Raw genomic sequence first — 20,881 nt, forward strand, 5'->3', positions numbered from 1 at the left:
AAGGACAAACTGACAAGAAAAGTGAAAATGGCTTTTCTGGGAAAGAAAATGGAGGAGGGGAAGTGATGTCATCAGAACAAGGGATAGGCTCTCTCTCCTCTTCTCTCGACCCTGACCCGTCTGGTCATTCTATTAAAACCTCTCCACATTGGAAAAAAAAAAAAAAAAACCCAAGGGACAGAGGGACAGAGGGCTATGGGATAGAGATCTAGAAACCACAGGGAGGGAGGGAGAGGGAGGAGTACAGTGGAGAGAAGGGAGGCCCAAAGATATCCCCATTAGTCATTCTCTCACCTAAAAGATTTTATTTTCGTTTTCTTTATGTGTATATGTGTCCATATGTGTTTGTGTCAGGTGTATGCAGATACCTGAAGAAGCCAGAAAAGGGTGCCAGATTCCCTAAAACTAGAGTTACAAGCAGTGCTGAGCCACCAGATATAGGTGTCAGGAACTGAACGTGGGTCCTCTGCAAGGGCAAGTACTCTTGAGGCAGTACTCCGGCTGCCTCATTCCCACGTTTCTCAGTGTTCCCTACTCTGCACGCCCTCTCTTACCCCGTTCTTCATCTCGCTCAAAGAATGCCCTAGCCATGGGAGCCGCAGTGTCTCTTTGTGACCAGGAGGGGGAGCCAACCCAGCGCTGTGTGCACAGAGCAGGCCTCCTGGCGTGACTCTGATCTCTGCTCTTCAGGTTACACGCTCCAATGACTTACTGATAAACTGAACTTGAGCTTGGCCTCTGCTTCTAAAAAGAACCCCACCAACCTCTTACTGCTTTCCTGAGCTCCTGGGTATTCCAAATAAGACATACAAATGTGAAAACGTAAAGCTAACGTCCACAAATGAGAGAAAATGTGTAATGTTTACCTTTCTGGATCTGGGTCACTTCACTCAGAATGATCGTATCCAGCTCCGTCCATTTACCTGAGAATTTCAGTTTTGTGTCCTTAACGGCTGAATTGTGAAAATGTATATTTTGTTTGATGGACATTGTCTTCATGAGGGTTTTACTGATGTAAACAGACACCACGACCAAGGCAACTCTTATAAGGACAACATTTAATTGGGGCTGGCTTACAGGTTCAGAGGTTTGGTCTATTATCATCAAGGTGGGAACATGGCAGCATCCAGACAGGCATGGTGCAGAAGGAACTGAGACTTCTACATCTTCATCTAAGGGCTGACAGGACAGTCCTGACTTCTAGGCAGATAGGATGAGAGTACTAAAGCCCACACCCACAGTGACACATCTACACTTCCTAATAGTGCCTCTCCCTGGGCCATACATAAAGAAACCATCAGAGACATCTAGGCAGTTTACACCTTCTGGCTATAAACAGAGCATCAATGAACACAGGCATTTCTACAGTAGGATAGTATGGTCTTTTGGGTAAGTGCACACCAGGGGTGCAGCTATTTTCAGGTTGTGTTGGCTTTGGAGGCGTCCACGCCGACTTCCATAGTGGTTGCACTAGGTCTGTACTTCCACCAGCAACGAGGATGTGTTCTGTATCCAACGCCAACACCATTTTCTTTTTTTCCAGACAGGGTTTCTGTGTGGCCCTGGCTGTCCTGGAACTCCCTCTGTGAACCAGGCTGGCCTCAAACTCAGAGACCCATGTGCCTCTGCCCGAGTGCTGGGATTAAAGGTGTGCATCACCACCACTCAGCTGTTTCCTTAAATCATAGCCATTATGGTTAGGTCAACATAATCTCAAAGTTGTCTTAACTTCATTTTCACTGATGGACAAAGATGCTGATCATGTGTCCGGCCTTTGGAGAGCTCTGTATATTACCATGTCCTACCTCTAACGCTGGGCTGTTCTCACGAAGCTTGGTTTCCTTAGTTCTTTATATATTCTGGGTGCAGACTCTGCTAGATAGGCAGCTGGCAAAGATTTCCTGGGACAGTGAGTTCAAACCTATCCCCTATCTTCTCTCAGATTCGAGGTATCTAAGGTATCTGTCTGGTCTTACGTTGATGTCCTTGGCCCATCTGGAGGTGAATTTTATGCAGGATAATGGTTCATTCTACATATGGCTATCCACTGTGACCTACTCCATCTGTCGAAGATGCTGTCTTTGCTCCTGTGTCAAACACCGGTGGTGATGAAGTGTGGGTTCCCCAGCCCATGCAATGCTAGACATGCTGATGAACTGAACTTGGACCCTGTGTTTACAGAGCAAGTGCTCTTACCCAGATTTCTCAGTCAAGCACAGCGTTTTTGCCATGTGCTTCCTGTTGTCAAATGACATCCCCACCTTCCCATTGCTCCAGGCTCCTCCCAGTAACTTGGACGCCTGCAGCTGTGACTTCTCCAGTCTGTCCCCCGCCATGAAGGACACTGCGTGGGTGTGGGCCCCGAGCCACGTGTACACTTTGCATCGACGTCTTCGTGTGGTTTTCAGAACTAGAACTCATTAGCCATGTTAGGGTAGACATTGGAGCTTGGGAACTTTGTCAAAGGTAGTATCTGCATCTACACCTTCGTGTCTCTGAAACAGAGCAGCTGTAAAACTGGAAAATCCAATTAAATAACTTCCTTACTCATCTGCCACGAGAACTGGAAGCCAGAGGCAGCAGCACTATAACTGACAGAGGCTGGAGCGCCATCAAGAGTACCGAGGAGTGAGGGACGAGTTTATGTGCTCATCCTGTTCCTTAAAATGCCTGTGAAAATTCTCTTTGCAGAATAGGCTGTCCACCTGCTCTTTACTACCTGGGAGGAGGAAAAACTCCAGAGATGTCTTCAACAGCAGAGGGCATCACTGCTTCAGAGGAATGCACTCTCATGAAGACAGCCCAAACTCCCCGTGGCATAACCCTACTTCCTAGTGAACCTCCCATTTCTGCCAGAGCCCTGCCCCCACCATTCTGCCACTTACTCACACTATTCTTTTCCTAAAGGTACAGTTGTATGCAGATTTGACCATTTCTTTGAGTATATATTCCAGGAAGGTTCCATGTATGTGTATCTGGTATGGTGGCCTACACCTTTAATCCCAGCACTCAGGAGGCAGATCTCTGGAGTTTGTGGGCAGCCTAATCTATATAGCAAGACAGGACTACACAAGGTCCTTGTCTCAAAACAAACAAACAAACAAACAAAAAACCCCACAAAACAAAACTTGGGCATGGTGGCACATGCCGTCTAAGACCCTAGGCACACTTATGATCCTCAAACTGGGGAGTTGAAGACAGAATTAGAGATCTGTGGTGACCTTGGGTTACACACTGAGCCCAAGGTCAGCTTGGACCGATTCTGCAGGTTCCCATCTTAAGACAAGAACCCAAGCGCTGCAGCCCCTCTGCCTCCTCCACCTTTTGAAGCCATTATAGTTCTGGGAAGGAAACAGAGCCCAAGGGCTCAGAGCAGGTGCCCGGAGAACCCAGCAGGGCCGGTCCACGGACTGTCCCAGCCAAAGAGCCTGTTCCTCAGCAGCTTGGGGCCAACTATATATTCAGAGATGCTTCCTGAAGAGACTGTCACTGAAGATCTGACAACCTGTGCCTTCCCAAGTTCAGAATGAAGTCTTCTCAGTAAAATGTGCTTCCCAGACCTGCTGGCTGGCACTTGGTTATCTAGGAGTGGACCGGGGTCACCTTACTTATTAACTCAGCAATGGTGGTTGGCGACATTACACCATGACCTACGAAATTGAAACTATTGTCCAGAAAAGGGGGGAAGGGGTCCACCTACCTGAAGCTATACAGCCAGGGCAACCCGGATGGGGTGTATCTGGTGCCAGTCTAGTCTTTCTCCTTGCAGTATATGAGGTGGAGCCCCCAAGTGCCCTGTGCCTCAGATGCTCAGCTCCCACAACACTGGAGAGTCGCGGACTCCGGTACACACTGAGTCAGTCACTTTATTACTCTCTCAGATGTTGTGACCGGTCATCTGTGACAAGTTCTCTCCGGCACCTCTTCCCACCTCGTTCCTTTGGGTTGTGGAGAAAACCAGATCCAGGTCTGGGCTTCCTCTCTCCATTGGCCCCAACTGTCCTGGGATGCGGAGGAGTGCGGGCCCTGCTCCTTCCCTGAGCCCCTTTTCCCATGTGAAGGGTGTCCTGGGGCAAGTCTCTCTTCCATGAAAAGGGGATGAAATGACGGAGAAAGGGGTATTTTGCAGGGGCGGGTAAGATCTGAGAACTCCAGAAGGGAGAAAGGAGTGGACACGGGGCCTGAAAGGGAAGAGGCAATGGGGTTGGGAAGACTAAGGGGATGACGCCCTGCAGCAGGTGTTGGGAACCACAGCTAGCCCAGAGCCCAGGGCGGAAAGGCACCGCCACCTTCTGGACTCGGTGCTGAAGTTCCTTGCGCTACCGCAGCCGCCCGGCCATGGATGCGCTGGTGACGGAGCACATGCTCACGTCTCCCGAAGCCCTTGCCACACTCCCAGCAGGCGAAGGGCCGCGCACCAGAGTGTGTCTTGCGGTGGCGCACCAGGTGCTCGCGCCAGTAGAAGGTCTTGCCACACTCGCAGCAAGCATGCGGCTTCTCGCGCGCCGGCAGGGGGCGCAGCGCAGGCCCTGGGCTGCCAGGGTGCGTGCCGCGGTGGCGCCGCAGGTGCTCCTTGCGCCGGAATGCCTTGCCGCACTCGGGGCATGCGTGTGGCTTCTCGCCGGAGTGGCTTTGCCGGTGGCGCAGCAGATGCGCGGGCTTCAAGGGGGATTTGCCGCACTCTGGGCACGACACGGTGCCTGGGGCTGCCAGGAAGGCAGGGAGGACGGGTGCCACTGGGGCTGGTGGGGGACTGCCTGGCTCCTGCTTGTATGGACGTATGAGCCCGCTGTTCCCCGTTGCGGGCACCTCTGTCTCGGAGGAGGAACCAGTTCCTGCAGGAAAAGGTACACTGCAGTCAGGGCTGAGCTTGTGGGCAGCGCAGTTTGGGGCAAGGAGATGGCCTGGAGGGCAGATTTCCCACTTCTGTACCTTCTAGCAAGGAGCCTCACACAGCCTAAGGCCAATGCGTAGCTGACTGGACAGGGAGTGGGGGGTGATGAGACAAAAAAGTCGGAGGGCAGTCTGAGTACTGGGGAGTGGACAGATGGACACATGGGTGAGGGTACATACTGATTTAAAAACAAAGGTGATGATGAAGAAATCAGGTGGTGGGAAGAGGAACTGACTATTATGAGAAGCTGAGTGTCCGAATGGAACAAACTAATGGGCAGAAGCAAGAAAACATGAACCGTATGATCCCTGTCTGGGTTTCCCATCCGTTCTGTGGAGCCTTAGGAATGTCCGCAATCTTGGTTCCGGCAGTTTCACAGCATGAACGTGGGGCATCCTTGACTGTCTGAAATGCCCACTTGTTTCTCGTTGCTGCCCTACTCCCACCCTCAGCTGCTATTTGGTTTCTTTCTGGATATCTGGCGTCCGGCCCACCACCTAGAGATATAAGGAGTCACCTCACCCTAATGTGACGGAACAGACTCCATGCCCAGCTCAGGGCTAGGTACAGAATGCCACCATAGCACCTGAGATAGCAGCACCCATCCTTGGGTGAGCCCTTCTAGCACCCTGCACCCACACGCAGCACAGCCAGATCTGGGCACAGCTGCCTGCCTCAAACCTCAGCACTCAGGAAGTCCGAGGCAGGGGCTGGATTAAGTACGCTGTAGAGTCCGCACAGGCTGGCGGGACAGCACCTGTCAGTACATGTCTGAGCCCATGGGCCGGCTTCCCAAGGACAACGCCATGTGTGAACTGTCCCTACAGCATTGATGGAGTTAAGATTGCCAGGTCAGTCCCCGAGTTAGCCTGGGAGACAAGGACTTCTTTCTTCATCAAGAATGAAGTGGGGAAAGGGGCCGGCTGCTCACCTAAGGGAATTTCCCCACCTTCTTCCTTTCCAACACTGACCCCCGGGCCTTCTGGCATATCCCGAGGTGCCCTCATTGCTGACGACCGATCTGGGGAGGTTGCTGGGCCCTGAAATGAGACAGCATATGCCAAATTGAGAAATCATACTTGCCTGTGCTTGCCTTCTCCCCACACAGTTCTGAAATCCTATCGCCTGTTTTGTTGGGGGCTTTTGTTTGTTCGTTTTGTTTTTCAAGACAGGATTTCTCTGTGTAGCCCTGGTTGTCCCAGAACTCTGGTTCTGGCTGGCCTTGAATTTAGAGATCTGCCCTCTGCCTTCCACGTGAAGGCGCGTGATGCAACCGCGGGTTCTGTGGTGTCCTCTGAAGCTGAAGTTACAGAAGTTATGAGCCACCTGACACGGGTACTGGAGACCAAACCCCAGTCCTCCGTAGGAGCAGCAAGAGCCTTCTCTCGGCCCTTAGCATGACAGGGATGGGCCAATCAAGTTGTACACAAATGTTAAGAGAATGACTTTTGAGTTGGCTCTCTCCTTTTACTGTGTGAAGTTTAGTTCCTCATCAGGCTTGGTTACAAGAACCTTCACCCACTGAGCTGCCTCGATGTGTGTTCCAAGGGCGGCTGGCTACCATACTGGAGGCTGCTCAACCTCCTCCCTGTCAACCAGTGCAAGCAAGTTCCTTGGAAATGGGGTTCACAGCCTCGGCTAAGCCTTCAAGTGATGGCAGCCATAGCCAACACCCTGTGTCCTCTTAGGAGGCCCTGCGTCAGATCCACTTCCTCCGGTCACTCCATCCTCTGGCCCACAACACCTTCATGGCATTGGGAGCATTTGTTATAAAGCAACAGAAAACTCATTCGTCTGTTTTGAATCTTACTTGAGCTGCTGGTGTCTGAGTAAAAAGCAAACTTTAAGCAACTTTTAACTCAGAAAATTATCAAGAACCAGGACTCATGGTCGATTCCTAAGCTCATGCTCCCTGTGGTGCCGGGAATGAGATGCGGGAATTACACACAGTACCCTCTCCTCACCTCCGGCCTTAAATGCACTGGAACACTGGCTGGAGGGCGACTTAAGGTCACACAGCCAAGGCACAGGTGACCAGCCATGCACATAATCCTACCTGCGGGTCCAAATTCATAAGCTTTCCTAGCAGTGTGGGTTCTGTAGGCACCTGTTCTGCCTGCGTGGGAGAAAGATGAACAACCTAAGTGGCCCCTTGATGTTGGCGGACTCAGGCAGCTGAGAGCCATCTTCTGAACTCACAAGGCCAGCCTCTACCTCTGCCTCCCCAGTGCTGGAGTCTCAGGCATATACCGCCAGGCCATGCCCTGCTTGCTTGTGTGCTGATGTTGACCTTTGCCCCGCCCTCACACAGCTGGCCTCAGCCTTGAAAGATAGGTCTGTCCAGAGCTACACTTCACGGGTCGGTTTCCTGATAGGACATTCTCCGCACCTCTGTAAAGCCCACTGGCTACAACACACCGGTTTATAAATCCTTGGCTGGATAAGGGCACACAACACTGTACTTGAGACTCTTGGGTCTACTTCCTTTCAGATATAGGCCTTGGCTTGCTTTTCGGCTGTCCTGGAAGTGGCTTGGTTGGACTATCGGGCGGTACTGGCAGAAGGTTGGCAACTGAGCACGGTGAGCTGGGAGCTCCGCACTTCATCACCGTAGCGGTTTGTAAAATGTTAAAGGATCGTCCCTTAGAGACGTGGCAGCACTTCAACCCATAAAACCGCCAGGCCTTTGGCCACTGTCCGATCCTCCTGCCCCCTGGTTTTCAGGGTCTAATGTGAGCACACTGTAGATGTCCTCAGACACACCAGAAGAGGGCATCTGATCCCACTACAGATGGTTGTGAGCCCCCAAGTGGTCCTGGGAACTGAACTCACCTCTGGAAGAGCAGCCAGTGCTCCTCACTGCATCTCTCCAGCCAGGGTTTGTTGCTTCTTTGTGAGACTACATTGGCGATTTGAATTTTACCTCCAAAAGTCCATTCCCTCTAGGTTCAAACGTCTGCTCACTACCCACACTGCTCCAGTTCTTACCTCTGGTACATACATCTGCTGTTTCTCCTTTTGTTCCCAAGCAGCTTGCTACAGAAGGCTTGTGGTACTACTCTGATGCTTTTCAAAGGCTAAGAGCTCTAAGGAGCAGCAAGCCTTGGATGACTTCTCTTTTACTAATTTTTCCTCTTGTCACACATCATACACTCAGTATTTTGTACTAACTTCCCATGTTCCCAGCTGCCTCTGGGGCTCTAAGACTTCCCTCAGTTCTGAGTCAAACTGATTTGGCATTTCCTGTGATAGTAACCTCAGGCACAGGCCAGAGCTGACTCTTCCCACTCTCCTAGTCCAGCCACCAGCATTTCTTTAGGTTTCTTAGGCTGGCAGACATCCTGCTCCCAGGGTCTCAAACAGTTCCTTGGCTACGTATATACTGAGACCAGAGGCTGGATTACCACAGACAGACAAATGGTTCTATCTTATGAAGGTCACATTCTGGCTCAAGAGAAGTGAGCAAGCAAAATACACCTTAGCCTTCTGGTGTGAAACTTCAAGGCTTCAGTGTTCCTCATTACTGCCAAAACAAGCATGCACGTAGCACTCACTAACACCACGGACTATTCCAACCTGGGACACATGAAAGCAACAGGACAATGCTCCTTCCTAACTGAGTAGGGCTGAGTTTACAATGCAGCTTGGACCAAACACATCACCAAAGAGAGACACGTGCACTGTGGTGGCTAATGCTGGCACCTCAGCAGGACCAGCATCACTTCGGAAAGAGCCCCTGTGCCTTTGTGGGGGAAGACTCACCCTAACTGTGTGGCGATTCCATGGCAACAGGCTGAGAACCAGGTGTGATGGCACACACCTTTAATCCCCACACCCGGCAGGCAGAGGCAGGCCAACCTCTAAGTTTGAGGCCAGCTTGGTCTACATAGTGAGACACCAGGACAACGAGGGCTACACAAAGAAACCATTTCTTGAAAAACAAACACAATAAGATTAAGAGTGGGGCAGCAGTGTCCGCTGCTCTTCGAGATCTCCAGCTGCCTCAGCCCCCAATGGACCCTGGAACTGTAAGCCCAAAGAAACGCCCTTATCATAGGAATGACAAGTAACTCAAGCATCAAGACCATCCCTAGAAGGCATTTCCTATACCCTCCAAACCCCAAAGGTACGAGATGAGCAGAGTCATTAGACCCAGAAAGCCCAGTGACTTCCACGCTTGGAGATTCTCTGAATCATGAGGACCCTACCACCTAACCATTAAAACAGATTTTTCTTATGGTTGTTTATTTTCAGACATGGTTTTACTCTGTAGACTAGGCTGGCCTCAAATTCAAAATCATCCTAGCTTAATTCCCAATAACAAAATTATAGCTATGTATCACCACATATATCTTCAGAGGGATTTTTAAAAAATTTTGCTAGATACATACATTAAAAACAACTACTTCTATCATCCTTGGCTAAGAAGAAACAGAGGGTGGGCCATGGATAGCAGTTAAAGGTGCGGTTGCCAAACTGATACTCTGAATCCCACATGGTGGAAGGAGAGAACCAACTCCTGCAGTTGCTTTCTGACTTCCACACACGCAAGATGGTGCATGTGTGACCCTTACCCACTAACATCATAAGAAAACTAACTGTCCTGAAGTCATATGAGCCTTCCAATGTCACACCTGGGAAGAGCCTCTGCTTGGACCCTGACCAGACAAAAAAAAACATGTACGTGGCCTGAGGTGGGCGTGTGGACCATGAAGATTACCAGCCACACGGGCAATGTGCCATGTTGTCCAGCTGGAGGCCCAGTAAACACTCTGCATAGCGAGGCCTCAGGGTCCTCAATGGCAGCATTCCCTGCTCCCGTGTTCTACTTTAGGGCTTTTTAAAAAGGTTCTTGTTTGGTTGCAGGCTGGTCTTGAACTCTCCACGACCCTTCTGCCTCAGCCTCTTTACAGGTGTGCACTACCACACTGGGCGGAGGGCTCCCCACTTGTAGCTAAGACCACTTGGCCCTACCTATCCTCAACATCATCAGTAGAGAATACCCTGTGCTGTCTCCTGAGACATCCTTTTTAGCTGCTGTCTTTTCTCTACATTAATGGGAAGACGGGCAAAGCAGATTTCAGCTAGACCTTCCAGCCAACTATTTATTACTTGAGGGAGGAACTGGGGACGGACACACTGATGACACTGGAGAAGAACCTTTGTGCCTTTGGAAGAACACCTGTCACCCTGGCACCAGCCATAGACCACACACCTCCATTTTCAGGGTGTTTTGCCTATGTGTGATGTGCGGCCACAAGCATGGAAGCATAGTCCAGCAAAGGCCCTCCCACGCCACGGCCACCACGGCCTCCTGCTCACCCAGAGCTCCTCCAGCAGCGCCACAGCCTCCTCTCCGCTCTGGGGCCGGCGGCTGCACACCCACGCCTGGGTGTCTGCAGGGAGGGCGCTCAGGAACTGCTCCAGCACCAGCAGCTCCAGCATCTGCTCCTTCGTGTGCACTTCCGGCTGGAGCCAGTCCCGGCACAGGGCGCGGAGCAGCCCCAGGGCCTCACGTGGCCCGGCCGCATCGCCCAGGTGGAAGTGGCGGAAGCGGTGCCACGGGGAGTCGAGTATCAGGGCCTCGACGGCCAGGTTCTCCTGCTTCACTGGCTGGGACGCCGGGGCCTCCATGGGGCCGCCTAGGTTGAGTGACCAGCACCTGTAGAGAGGAACAGTCAGCAGTGTGAGAACTCAGCTTAGCAGTCCAGACAATGGCCTCCTATGTGGTGAGGGAACTCGCCTGAAGCTAAATGGAATTAGCGTGTCCGTGTCTCAACAGCCTATAGGACTTTGACTTCGTATTCTGCAAAATGAAAGCATGCCCGTTTGCCTCTCTGACCAGAGAAGACAGGCAAAGGTTCCTGCGATCAGTGCTTAAGAAAGGGTGATTAGAATTACCTCTTCTAGGGGTCATATGGAAGCCTAATACAGTAGAAGCTTTTTAATATATATTTTATGTATGTACATATGTATATATGTGTGTGTGTGATCTAAATGGAATCACCGAGTAATGGGGGAGCAGAACTTCAACTGGATAACTCTCCTCACCAAACGAAGCTTTCAGTACCAGGAATGGCTTATATCTAATCAAGTTGTTGGCCAAGGGGCCCCATGGGAATCCCCAAACAATCCAGGCTACTGCCAAGGCTATTGGCTGCTTGCCACAAACTGATAGTCTTAAATCCTACTGCTTAAGACTAACACCTACACAACTCATTGAACAGACAGAGTTGAGCTGGTGCTGACCCTGGGAGACAATCGGCACAATGCCAAAGGAGAAAGGTAAACAACGCAGCTACAAACCCTTCTATCTACAAGATGCATGGTTGCAATAGTGGCACAAAAGCTGTGGGAGTGACCTAGCACACTCTGACTGACTGGGAGAGACCTACCACACTCTGACTGACTGGGAGAGACCTACCACACTCTGACTGACTGGAGAGACCTACCACAATCTGACTGGATTTAAGGTCTATTCCATGAGACAAAATCTATTCCTGACACTGCTCAGGTGACCAAGAAGCTGAAACTAGATCCCAGGGATCCAGGGGAAAAGCAAATAAATACTAATGTTCTGCTAAAAGAAGCCAGCAACAAAATGACTCCTAATGGCATTTGTCACACCCATAGATCGGTCATCACAGAAGCTTCCTCCTAATAAACAGGAATAAAAACAGAGATCCACAAATGGACAATGTGTAGGGTAAAAAGTCTTGAAACACTCAGTCCTAAGTAAAATGTCTCCATCAAATCTCTCCCCTCAGGACTCAGGGAATTTTGCAGAAGAGGTGGCAGAAAGACTGTAGGAGAAAGAGGAGATGGAAGCCACCAAGGAAAGGGTGCCTTCCATACACAACAGGACCGGTAGGCATGAACTTGGAGACTGTGGCAGTATGCACGGGTCTGCGCTGGGTGGGGGTCCCAGAGCTGAGAGTGGTCACATGCCTCCATCTCTAACCTAGAAGCTATCTTCAACTGATAACCATTTGGAAATTAAAAATTAGTTTTCTCCAACAGTCTCTCTGAGCATACAAACCATTCTTTTTTTTTTTTTTAAGATTTATTTATTTATGTATATGAGTACACTGTAGCTGTCTTCAGACACACCAGAAGAGGGCATCAGACCCCATTACAGATGGTTGGGAGCCACCATGTGGTTTCTGGGAATTGAACTCAGGACCTCTGGAAGAGCAGTCAGTGCTCTTAACCACTGAGCCATCTCTCCAGCACCAAACAAACCAATCTTAAGGGCAGGCCTCATGTCCAGCAATGGAAAACACATTGGGATCTTGGAGGTTGTCTCATGTTTAATCAGGACATCTTTAAAATTTATTTTTATTTTATTCACTTTTATTTTTTTAAGCTTACAGGTCCTTTGCATATATGTTTTTATGAGAATCCTGTGTGTATGTTTCTTGTGCTTTTTCTTTGGTTCTTTGTCTTGTGTTTGTTCTGATTTATTTTTGTTTTATCTTATTTTTTAGGTGCCTGGCTGTTTTCTAAGGAGACAGAAAGAGTGTGGACTGGATGGGAGGGGCTGAGGAAGGTATAAGGTAAAAAGTCCAAACTCATTTTGGGGTTTTGAAACTCCACTTACCCTGAGCTCACCCTGAAATCCCATTAATCCCCAGCCTAAAAAGCTCCACGCCCCCCAAAAAGACACTATTAGCTGTCTGCTGTCTCTGGCCTGTCTGAGCAGAGGCAGCCTCAACCACCCTGTCTCTCCCAATACATCTCTTGTGTGGGGATTGTGTAACTGTGGTATTCCTTGGCTCCCAGATTCCAGGATACCTTTAGCTTGAGCTGCAACACTTGCTCTGGGGAAGCCTTATACCTCAGAGCTGTAACACTTACAGGAGGGAAGCAATGATCAAAATATATTGCATGAAAAATATCTTTTTTCAATAAAAGAAAAATAGAAAACAAATTTTTTAATTCAAATAAAGAAAAAAACAACGGCTAGAGAGAATCAGTGGTCAAGAGCACTGACTGCTCTTCCAGAGGTCCTGAGTTCAATTCCCAGCACCACATGGTGGCTCACAACCATCTGTAATGGGATCTGATGCCCTCTTCTGGTGTGTCTGAAGGCAGCTATAGTATATTCATATACACAAAATAAATAATCTAAAACAACAACAACAGCAAACCTCCCTCTCTTACAGCAGACCAGACTTAAATCTTAGCCTTGTCCCTCCCCGGTGTCACCTTGGCCAGGTTGGTGGAGCCTCCTAGTTTCCTGTGGCTATCGAACTAAGAAAACACAAGAAGGTAATGGTGCGATAACAGCACGAGTCTCGGGGTAGCCCCTGGTTTCTGAATGGCTTTGAGGCCCACCCCTCAGGAGGGAACCCCATCCAGGACCAGTCTGGGTACTTACAACTGGCTGTAACTCCAACTCTAGGGGAATCTGTCTTCTGGCGGCTTTGGGCACTGAAACGTGTAACACATACTCAGAAACACACACACACATTGTAAAGACCTCCTAAAAGGCTTTAAAGTGAACAGGGAAGGACTCAGATGTAGGTGCCATCTGCCCTGACTACTGAAGGAAAGAAGCGGAGAGGTGGAGTAGGCTGAGGCTCCTGAGCGCTGGGGAAGCCTCCTCCCGGAGCTGCCATGTCTCTGCTGAAGAGGCTTCCTTTCAGGGCTGTGTGGTCCCTCCCTTGGCTTCAGCTTCCAAGTCCCAGGAACTCTACCATTCCAGCAGGAACACTTAAATTACTGCAGGATTCCAATTCATCTCTGACCTTTTCTTTTCGAGTCTCAAATGGCCCAGGCTGGCCTCTCTCACTTACTAAGCAGCTTGGGATAACCTTGAACTTCTGACCTTCCTGTTTCCACCTCTCTGGGTGTGTGTCACCACCAAGCCCTTCTCTAGAAGAGTGCACTCATTCTAAAATGGTTCTACTCCATGACCCCGTACTTCCTCTTGCACACACTTGGAGGCTGGGGTTACAGAAATGGACTCTGGTGGGGGAAGGGAGCAAAAGCAGCCACCAAACTGTTTGAGAGCTGGCAAATGTGGCCAACTGCCAATGGCTCCAGTACCTATCTGCACGTGTTTACCTCGTAAAACCCCCCAAGCCAAAGAAAGCCAGCTGCCCTTCTTCCTCTTCCCCAGTTCCCGAAGACAGATGGCGGTTGCGGAAATGGCTCTAAACCTGGAAGACGGCTTGACTCCTAGGGGATATCTGGAAAGTCCTGGAGACATTCTGATTGTCAGACAGGAAGCAGAGTGAACAATGCTGCTTGTGGCTGAAGGGTGCAGGCCAGAGACATAACTGAATACTCTGGGACATTCTCCACACATTGTCACCAGACACTGCAGGTCAGCTGCACCAAGGATGAGAAATACTGGCCTGGAACCACGGTCCTCAGAAAGCCTGAAGACTCATGAGGTCCTGTCAAGAACACTAAGACAGGAGTAGTTTCCATGGTAACACTATGTCTAAGGTTAGAAGCTCTGGGTTTCTGGTTAAGTCAAAGAACCTCCTACAGATGTGGCACTCTGAGCTTACTAACTAACACACAGAAGATACCCCACCCCACACGACCTCAGTAACATTTACCTTCACCATAACTTGGGATGTGGATGCTAAGTTAGTTTACTGTTTTGTTCACGTCACGTGGCTCTGGCTTAGCTTCTCTCTCTTCCAATCTCTCCTGGAGTCTTTACAGTGCAGCTTCATGGGCTCCCTGTCCATTAAAAGGCTACTTCCTACCTCTGGTACAAGAAACCTATCAGAACTGCCCCAGGGCTTCTAAGGTCTTGGGTCTTAGCAGAGAACTTAGCACCTCCACTTTGCTGGACCAGCAACACAGAAAAACACAACTATCATAATAGAGAGATCGACAGACTGTGCGGAGCTCAACCCCCAAAGACAACACAACATGTGCACCCAAGGTTCAGGAAACATTGCAGAAGAAGCAGAAAGACTGCAAGAGCCAGAGAATCGGGAATCCCATCCCTAGGTGGAAAGAATGAGAACATAAGCCTCTCCCAGGGATGAGTCCCCTAATTGGCTTTTTAATACCAAATAGCCAGCCCTGAATCCATACACATCCAAGCAGCACTAAATGTGGACTGAGAATACTGTACTTATGTGTGTGTGTATTTTCTTTTTTCAAAGAAAAAGAGCTCACCAAATTTGGGAGGCCGTGTGGGGGGATGAATATTCAAGGGACTGGGGTAGCAGAGGGGATGTTTATATTAAAATTAAATTATATATACATATAATTATAAATTATATGTTATAATTAAAATTAGATTTTAATTTGGAGTGTGTGTTTTGAGACAGGGTTTCTTTGTGTAGCCCTGGCTGTCCTAGAACTCGGTCTGTAGACCAGAATGGCCTTGAACAAGAAATCTGCTTACCTCCCCCTTCCAAGTGCTGAGATTAAAGGCCTGAGCCACCACCGCCCGGCTTTTAATTTTGAATAAAGTTGCTGAGAGCTAAATTAATTGAACACAGCTGAAAGCATCAACTGACGATACACAGTAATTAAAGGGAAAAAAAAAAAAAACGACTCCACATTACTGTTGATATGGCAGCTGAAATCATACCAAAAGGCAGAGCCCAGGTACAAAGAACAAGAACATACCAGGAGCCATAGGGATGGCTCATGGGTAAAGGTGCTGACCTCCATGCCTAAGAACCTGAGTTGGAGTCCCAGGTCCTACTGTAACAGCAAAGAACTAACTCCTTCCCCGCTCCATATTAATGTGTATACGAGACACACACACACACACACACACACACACACACACACACACACACACCCGTAGCTTGTTTATGTCAGCTCCTCCTCATCCCAGATAAACACAAAAAAAATAAATGAAAATTTAACAAAAAGAAAAGCAAGCCTTTCTCAACATGCTTATCTTAAAAATAAAAAAAGATTTATAGACTGTTTTTGCCACTGTATGGGTATACGGGTAATGGGATTAGAACCTTAGTCATCAGAGCTGGAGAGATGGGTCAGCTGTTAAGAGCACTGGCTGTTCTTCCACAGAACCTGGGTCCAATTCCCAGAACCCACATGGCGGCTCACACCCGAGTTTCTGACACCCTCAAGAAGACATACATGCCAGCAAAACACCAACACACATAAAATAAAAATAAATGATATATTTAAAAAAGAAAAGGTACCCTGGTCATCTACAAGAGTAACAAGTACTCTTACCAGCTGAAGCCATGTGGCTGGCCCTCGGCACAATTGTCTTTAACGTGGAGTCAGACTCTATCGTTCTGTGGCTTTACTATCTGAACATAAAGCCTGCCATAAATTAAGAATCTATCGATTTCCCAAAACAAAATCCTTAGATGACAGAAAGGGACAGCAAATCACTAGCCCGGGTTGGTCACCACTGTGGTGGGGATGCTAGGCAGGAGGAATGGGAACGGGCTCTCCCCAGCCCTTTTCCTTCCAGGAACCCTATCAGCACATTTCCAATCACAGAGGGTCTGAGCAGTCAGTAACTCCCCCTCCCCTTGTCAAAGACCAAGCAGATGTCTCCCATGTCTGGATCAAGTGAAAGGGGTATTCCTTTGAGACGAGACCCAACTCCTGCAATAAAGAGAAAATTTAGTTTTATGACCTGAAGTGGCCAGCCTAGAGCCACATGGAAAGAGAAGACAGACCTGTGGATGAGGTAAGACAGTGGAAGGAACAGTAAGATATGTATTTCATATCCCTCAGAACCCTCACCCTTCACACTGGACCCTGCAGGAAAGTAAGGGATGTAGAGAAAAGGTGCCCAGTGACAAAGACTAAGATGGAAAGCCTCCAGAAGCTAATGTTCAGGCACTGGCCTTCAGGGGCCGGGTCAAAAATAACTCAGCACTGGCCGGAAGTGGGTGAAGATTCTAAGCTGCTTCTAGCAAACCCGCAGGGCTGAGGCTCAAGTGGTTGCAGGGGGCTTGAAAGCAGCTGGCCGGAAAAGCAGGGGCTGGTGAGATAAATTCAGCTACAAAACTAAAAAAAGTCAGGGCACTGGCTAAAGACTTAGTTACTAGTTACCAACACTGACTACAATAACTACCTCCTGACACTAGTTAGTCACTAGTCTTTCTATACTACACAGGCCACAGACAGTTTCTCTTAGCTGTCAAACCAGTTAAACTAAATGCTACAAAAGTTACCTATTTCCTCCTTGCCTGGCCCCAAAGGACTGGCAGTTGATTTCTTGCCCAAGATACAAGCTACTATGGGCAGAGGAGAGTTCTGTGTCCCAATTCAATAATCTCTGGCCATTTTTCTGCTTTTTCACTTCTCCAAGCTGTTGATCTTGAGAGCAGTGGGTCTGTGGGGGCCTGAGGTTGAGGTTAGGGCGTCTTTACCTTCCTTTTTTAAGTCTCTTACTGCACCTGAGGCCTGCTGTTCCAGTTGGGATACGAAGCTAACGAACACAAACTGAGGTGGTTTGTGCTCAACCTTTAGCTGAGTTCTCAGCATCCTCGGCTTGTACTTTACCCCCAGAGCCATCTCCCCAGCATCTGTGCCCCCTCTACATCCCTCTGAAGCTCAAACCCCCTAACTCCATCAATGGTCCTTCACAAGGCCAGGAATCTGCACTGGGCAGCCACACAACTCACCAAATATTTACTCAGAGGACAAGGACCTCGGAACTGGAACACATTTGGGCTGCCTACTAGCAATGTGTCAAAGAACAACTGCTCCTCTCAAACACCAATCTTCGTTTCCTTGGCTGTAAAATGGGGGCAACAATCCAGGCTGGCGAGTCCAGTGAGATGAAGACCACAAAAGTGCCCCGAACACAGTTGGAGATGGCTCAGCAGTTAGAAACGCTGGCTGCTGCTTTTCCAGAGGATTCAACCAACACACATGCAGGCAAACTACTGCTGCACGTTAAAATAAAAATAATCCCTAAAAAAAAAAATACCCAGAACAGTACCAGGCAATAAAAAAACTCCACCTACTGCATTTAATATTAACACACGTTTACCCTCAAATTCCTAGAGAGCTGTTTCGTAGAGCCACCGTGAAACAGTCGCCCAAGACTAAATTATAAATTGGAACCGGTGTTAAAACAGCAGTATATAAAAGGAAATAAAGATGGGTATTGTAGTGATTTTTTTTAATTCAATTACTTTCTCAGGTTTAATGCTTGGCATGGCTCTCAGCTATTGTGATTAAGGCCAGCCTGAGCTACATCTAAAACATCATCAAAAAAAAATAATAATAACCTGAACAAAACAAACTAGGCCAATGCTTGTAATCTGAGCACGTGAGAGGCTGTGCCAGGAGGAACCGAGAGATTAAGTCCTTCTTATCCTGTTAAAAATCTGTCTCCAAGCCCCTTCTGCACATTAACGAATTTCGCCTCTCGCGACATGCTAATGAGGCGGATACGCTTTTAATAAATAAATACTTATCCTCCAGAATCTCAACTCGACAGAGTGCATGTGAACCTGTGAACAGCACACAGGACTAGCCACCTGCACCCGTCTACCCTGCGCTTGCACGAAGCCCCTGAACGGACCCCTTCCCGCAATCCTTTCCGAAGGGGTTAGAGGTCCCCACGACCCAGGCTTTCCAGTGCGGTCCAACTTCCACTCCACTCTCAGCTTCCAACCATCCCAGGGCTCCACCTCGAACATCCCAGCCCCCTCCCGCTGCCCAACCTCTCCAGGCCCCAACTCTCCCGCGTCTGCACACCTCGCGTCCCTCCCGCTCCCCAGCCCGCCCCCAGAAACCCCCCTCCAGCCTCCTAATCATCCCCCTCCCCCAAGCCGCCCATCCCTCCCTTCCTCTCCCTCTCCCAGACCTGGGTACCCCTCCCCGTGGCCCGCCCGTTCCCGTACACCAGACTCCCCAGTCCCTCCTTTTCCCTCTAGCTCACCTCACTCTCCTGGGCGAGGCCCCCCGAACACCCTCACCTTCCCGCACATGCGCACAAAGCTCATCAGGACTCCATGCCCCAACAGGCTTTGCGCCAAATTCACCCGTACCTCCCCGCCCCCACATCCCCTGACTAGAAATCGCTTATTCTACCCAACACCTCCCCCTTCTCCCAGCTGGAAACTACATCTCCCAAGAAGCATCGCGACAAAGCGGCTTTCCATTAGCACTACTGTAACGACTCGTACGTTCGTGCGTCCTGAGCTAGTCATCTCTGCCAGCCCGAAAACAACAGTTCTTAAACTGTAAAGGCAAACCCGCTTCCTGTTGGCTCACACTGGTGCAAACAGAGCGCTTCTGATTTTGGACTACATTTCCCAGCTATCAAATGCTATTTCCTCCCTCAACCGGCCTTCACAATATGTCCTGCGGAAAGACCTCAGGCATACGCAGGCCTGTCCGGGGATGGACAGGAGTAATTGGTGGTTTCGTTGTCGTGGAAACCAGTGGAAGCAGCCAGCACACTTGGGAGACCCGCCTCCGGGGCCTTAAAGCGCCAGTAGAGGAGGTCGTGGAGGCTATGGTAGAGTTCTCAACTAAGCAGTGGGAGACCCGTGTCCTTGACCACAATTGAGTTCCTCCCTCCCTCTCCAGTACTAGGTTAAAGGAAGGTTGAAGCTGGTCAGCGAAAACCGACCTCTGAGTATTCGCTCGTCCCGTACCGCCAACTCTCTAGCCTCAGTTTCCCCTCTTGTGAATAGGGAGGAAAATATTACCTGTCAAACGGCGCTTGTATAGTTCCTTCCGACACCAAAGCCTCCGCTTCCCTACCTCAAAAAAGGCAAGAAGGTTTTGGGTTTGCTCTTTGTAATGTGTATGGGTGTTTTTGCTGAATCGGTGTACCACGTGCTCGCAGTACCCACGGAGGCCAGAAGACGGCGTGGGATTCCCTTAGAACTGTATTACAGACGGTTGTGAGCCACCATGTGGGTACTCGAAGTTGAATCCAGGTCGTCTAGAATAGCTTGTGCTTCGTTATTAGCCTCTTTGCCGGCTCTCCAGCCCTATCCCCACCTCCCACCCCATTCATGCACACCAGGAAGGTTAGGAGATGGAGCTTCTGTTCACGTGAGAGATGGCTCTTACAAACTAGTTGACCAAAGACTCTCCCTCCTCACTGGACTTGGAAAAACGGTGACATTGGCCGACGAAGGAAAACATGTGACGCAGAAGTTGATACTGTCCTTAACAAATTAAAGGATGGACAATGCCACTGCCCTAGTTTCTATTTACTGGCTGGTTTGCAACTTAGAGACTGATCTTCCATCCCCACAGCAGTTAAAACTCCCACCTCTCTGCCCCCTTTGTCCCTCATCTTGTTAAGTGTCCCAACCACACAAGCTGTTTTTCTATTTCTAGAGCCTGTAATACCACATTCCTTTCCCACGTGGTGCTTTTCACATTCTAGTTGGATTCGTTTCATATACGCTTTTAAACTTTTTGAGATGGAGTCTATTGTAGCCCAGGCTAGCCTCAAACTCACTGTGTAGCTAAGGATGATCCTCTGCCTCCCCTTCCAGAATGGCTGAATTTGAAGTCTGAACTACCGTGCCGTTTTATTTCCATGTTTACCTGTATTTTTTAACTACATTTATTTCTTGTGATTTAGCGTGTGTGGGTGTTAGAGTGTCACCGTCTGCATGTGGAGGTCAGAGGACTGCTTCCAGTTGGTTCTCTGTCCACCAAGCAGAGACTGGGGGTTGAAAGCAGGCGCCTTTACCCAGCGCCCCATTTCCTTCCTTTGTAAAACTGAAAATTGTAATCTCAGCACATGGGAGGTGGGCACCAGAAGATCGGGAGGTCGAGATCTCACCCTTGACTATACAGTGAGTTTGAAGCCAGCTTGGGCTACAAGAGACTCTTCCACAAACAAACAAGCAAACAACAGCAAAAACCAGTGAGATGGCTCAGCTAGTAAAAGTGCTGCCAAGCATGAGAAGCTATGATTCTGGCAGCCATACGGTAGAAGAAAAGAACGGACTTACACAAGTGTGTGTATGTATGTGTGTGTGTGTCTGTATATGTGTATACATGTATGTATATATATATATATATATCATT

General features: G+C 49.2%; 1 protein-coding gene across 6 annotated transcripts; it reads right to left on the reverse strand.

Moving 5' to 3' along the window:
- Positions 1-1,075: 1,075 nt before the first annotated feature.
- ZNF444 (zinc finger protein 444) lies at positions 1,076-19,650 on the reverse strand. 6 transcript variants are annotated; one of them, XM_080941796.1, is made up of 6 exons: positions 18,762-18,881; positions 17,494-17,785; positions 13,275-13,327; positions 10,217-10,556; positions 5,826-5,934; positions 1,076-4,835 (listed from the first exon to the last, which is right to left on the reverse strand). In XM_080941796.1, exons 4-6 carry the CDS (start codon positions 10,526-10,528, stop codon positions 4,255-4,257), a joined length of 1,002 nt encoding a protein of 333 aa, XP_080797922.1. In that variant the 5' UTR covers positions 10,529-10,556; positions 13,275-13,327; positions 17,494-17,785; positions 18,762-18,881; the 3' UTR covers positions 1,076-4,254. The 6 variants fall into 6 exon arrangements, with proteins under 6 accessions (XP_080797922.1, XP_080797919.1, XP_080797918.1 ...); XM_080941793.1 differs by lacking the exons at positions 13,275-13,327; positions 18,762-18,881 and adding an exon at positions 19,537-19,569 and having other exon boundaries at positions 17,494-17,760; XM_080941792.1 differs by lacking the exon at positions 13,275-13,327.
- Positions 19,651-20,881: the final 1,231 nt, after the last annotated feature.

The sequence above is a fragment of the Micromys minutus genome, assembly GCF_963924665.1.
Source record: "Micromys minutus genome assembly, chromosome: 30".
Taxonomy (NCBI): Eukaryota; Metazoa; Chordata; class Mammalia; order Rodentia; family Muridae; genus Micromys; species Micromys minutus.

Coding starts and splice junctions, on each gene's coding strand:
- ZNF444 (XM_080941797.1), bottom strand. CDS start 10,528: ATGGAGGCCCCGGCGTCCCAGCCAGTGAAGCAGGAGAACCTGGCCGTC. Junction 5,935..10,216: donor CGCTGCTGGAGGAGCTCTGG/GTGAGCAGGAGG, acceptor GTCTCATTTCAG/GGCCCAGCAACCTCCCCAGA. Junction 4,836..5,825: donor AGGTGGGGAAATTCCCTTAG/GTGAGCAGCCGG, acceptor CTTTTCCTGCAG/GAACTGGTTCCTCCTCCGAG.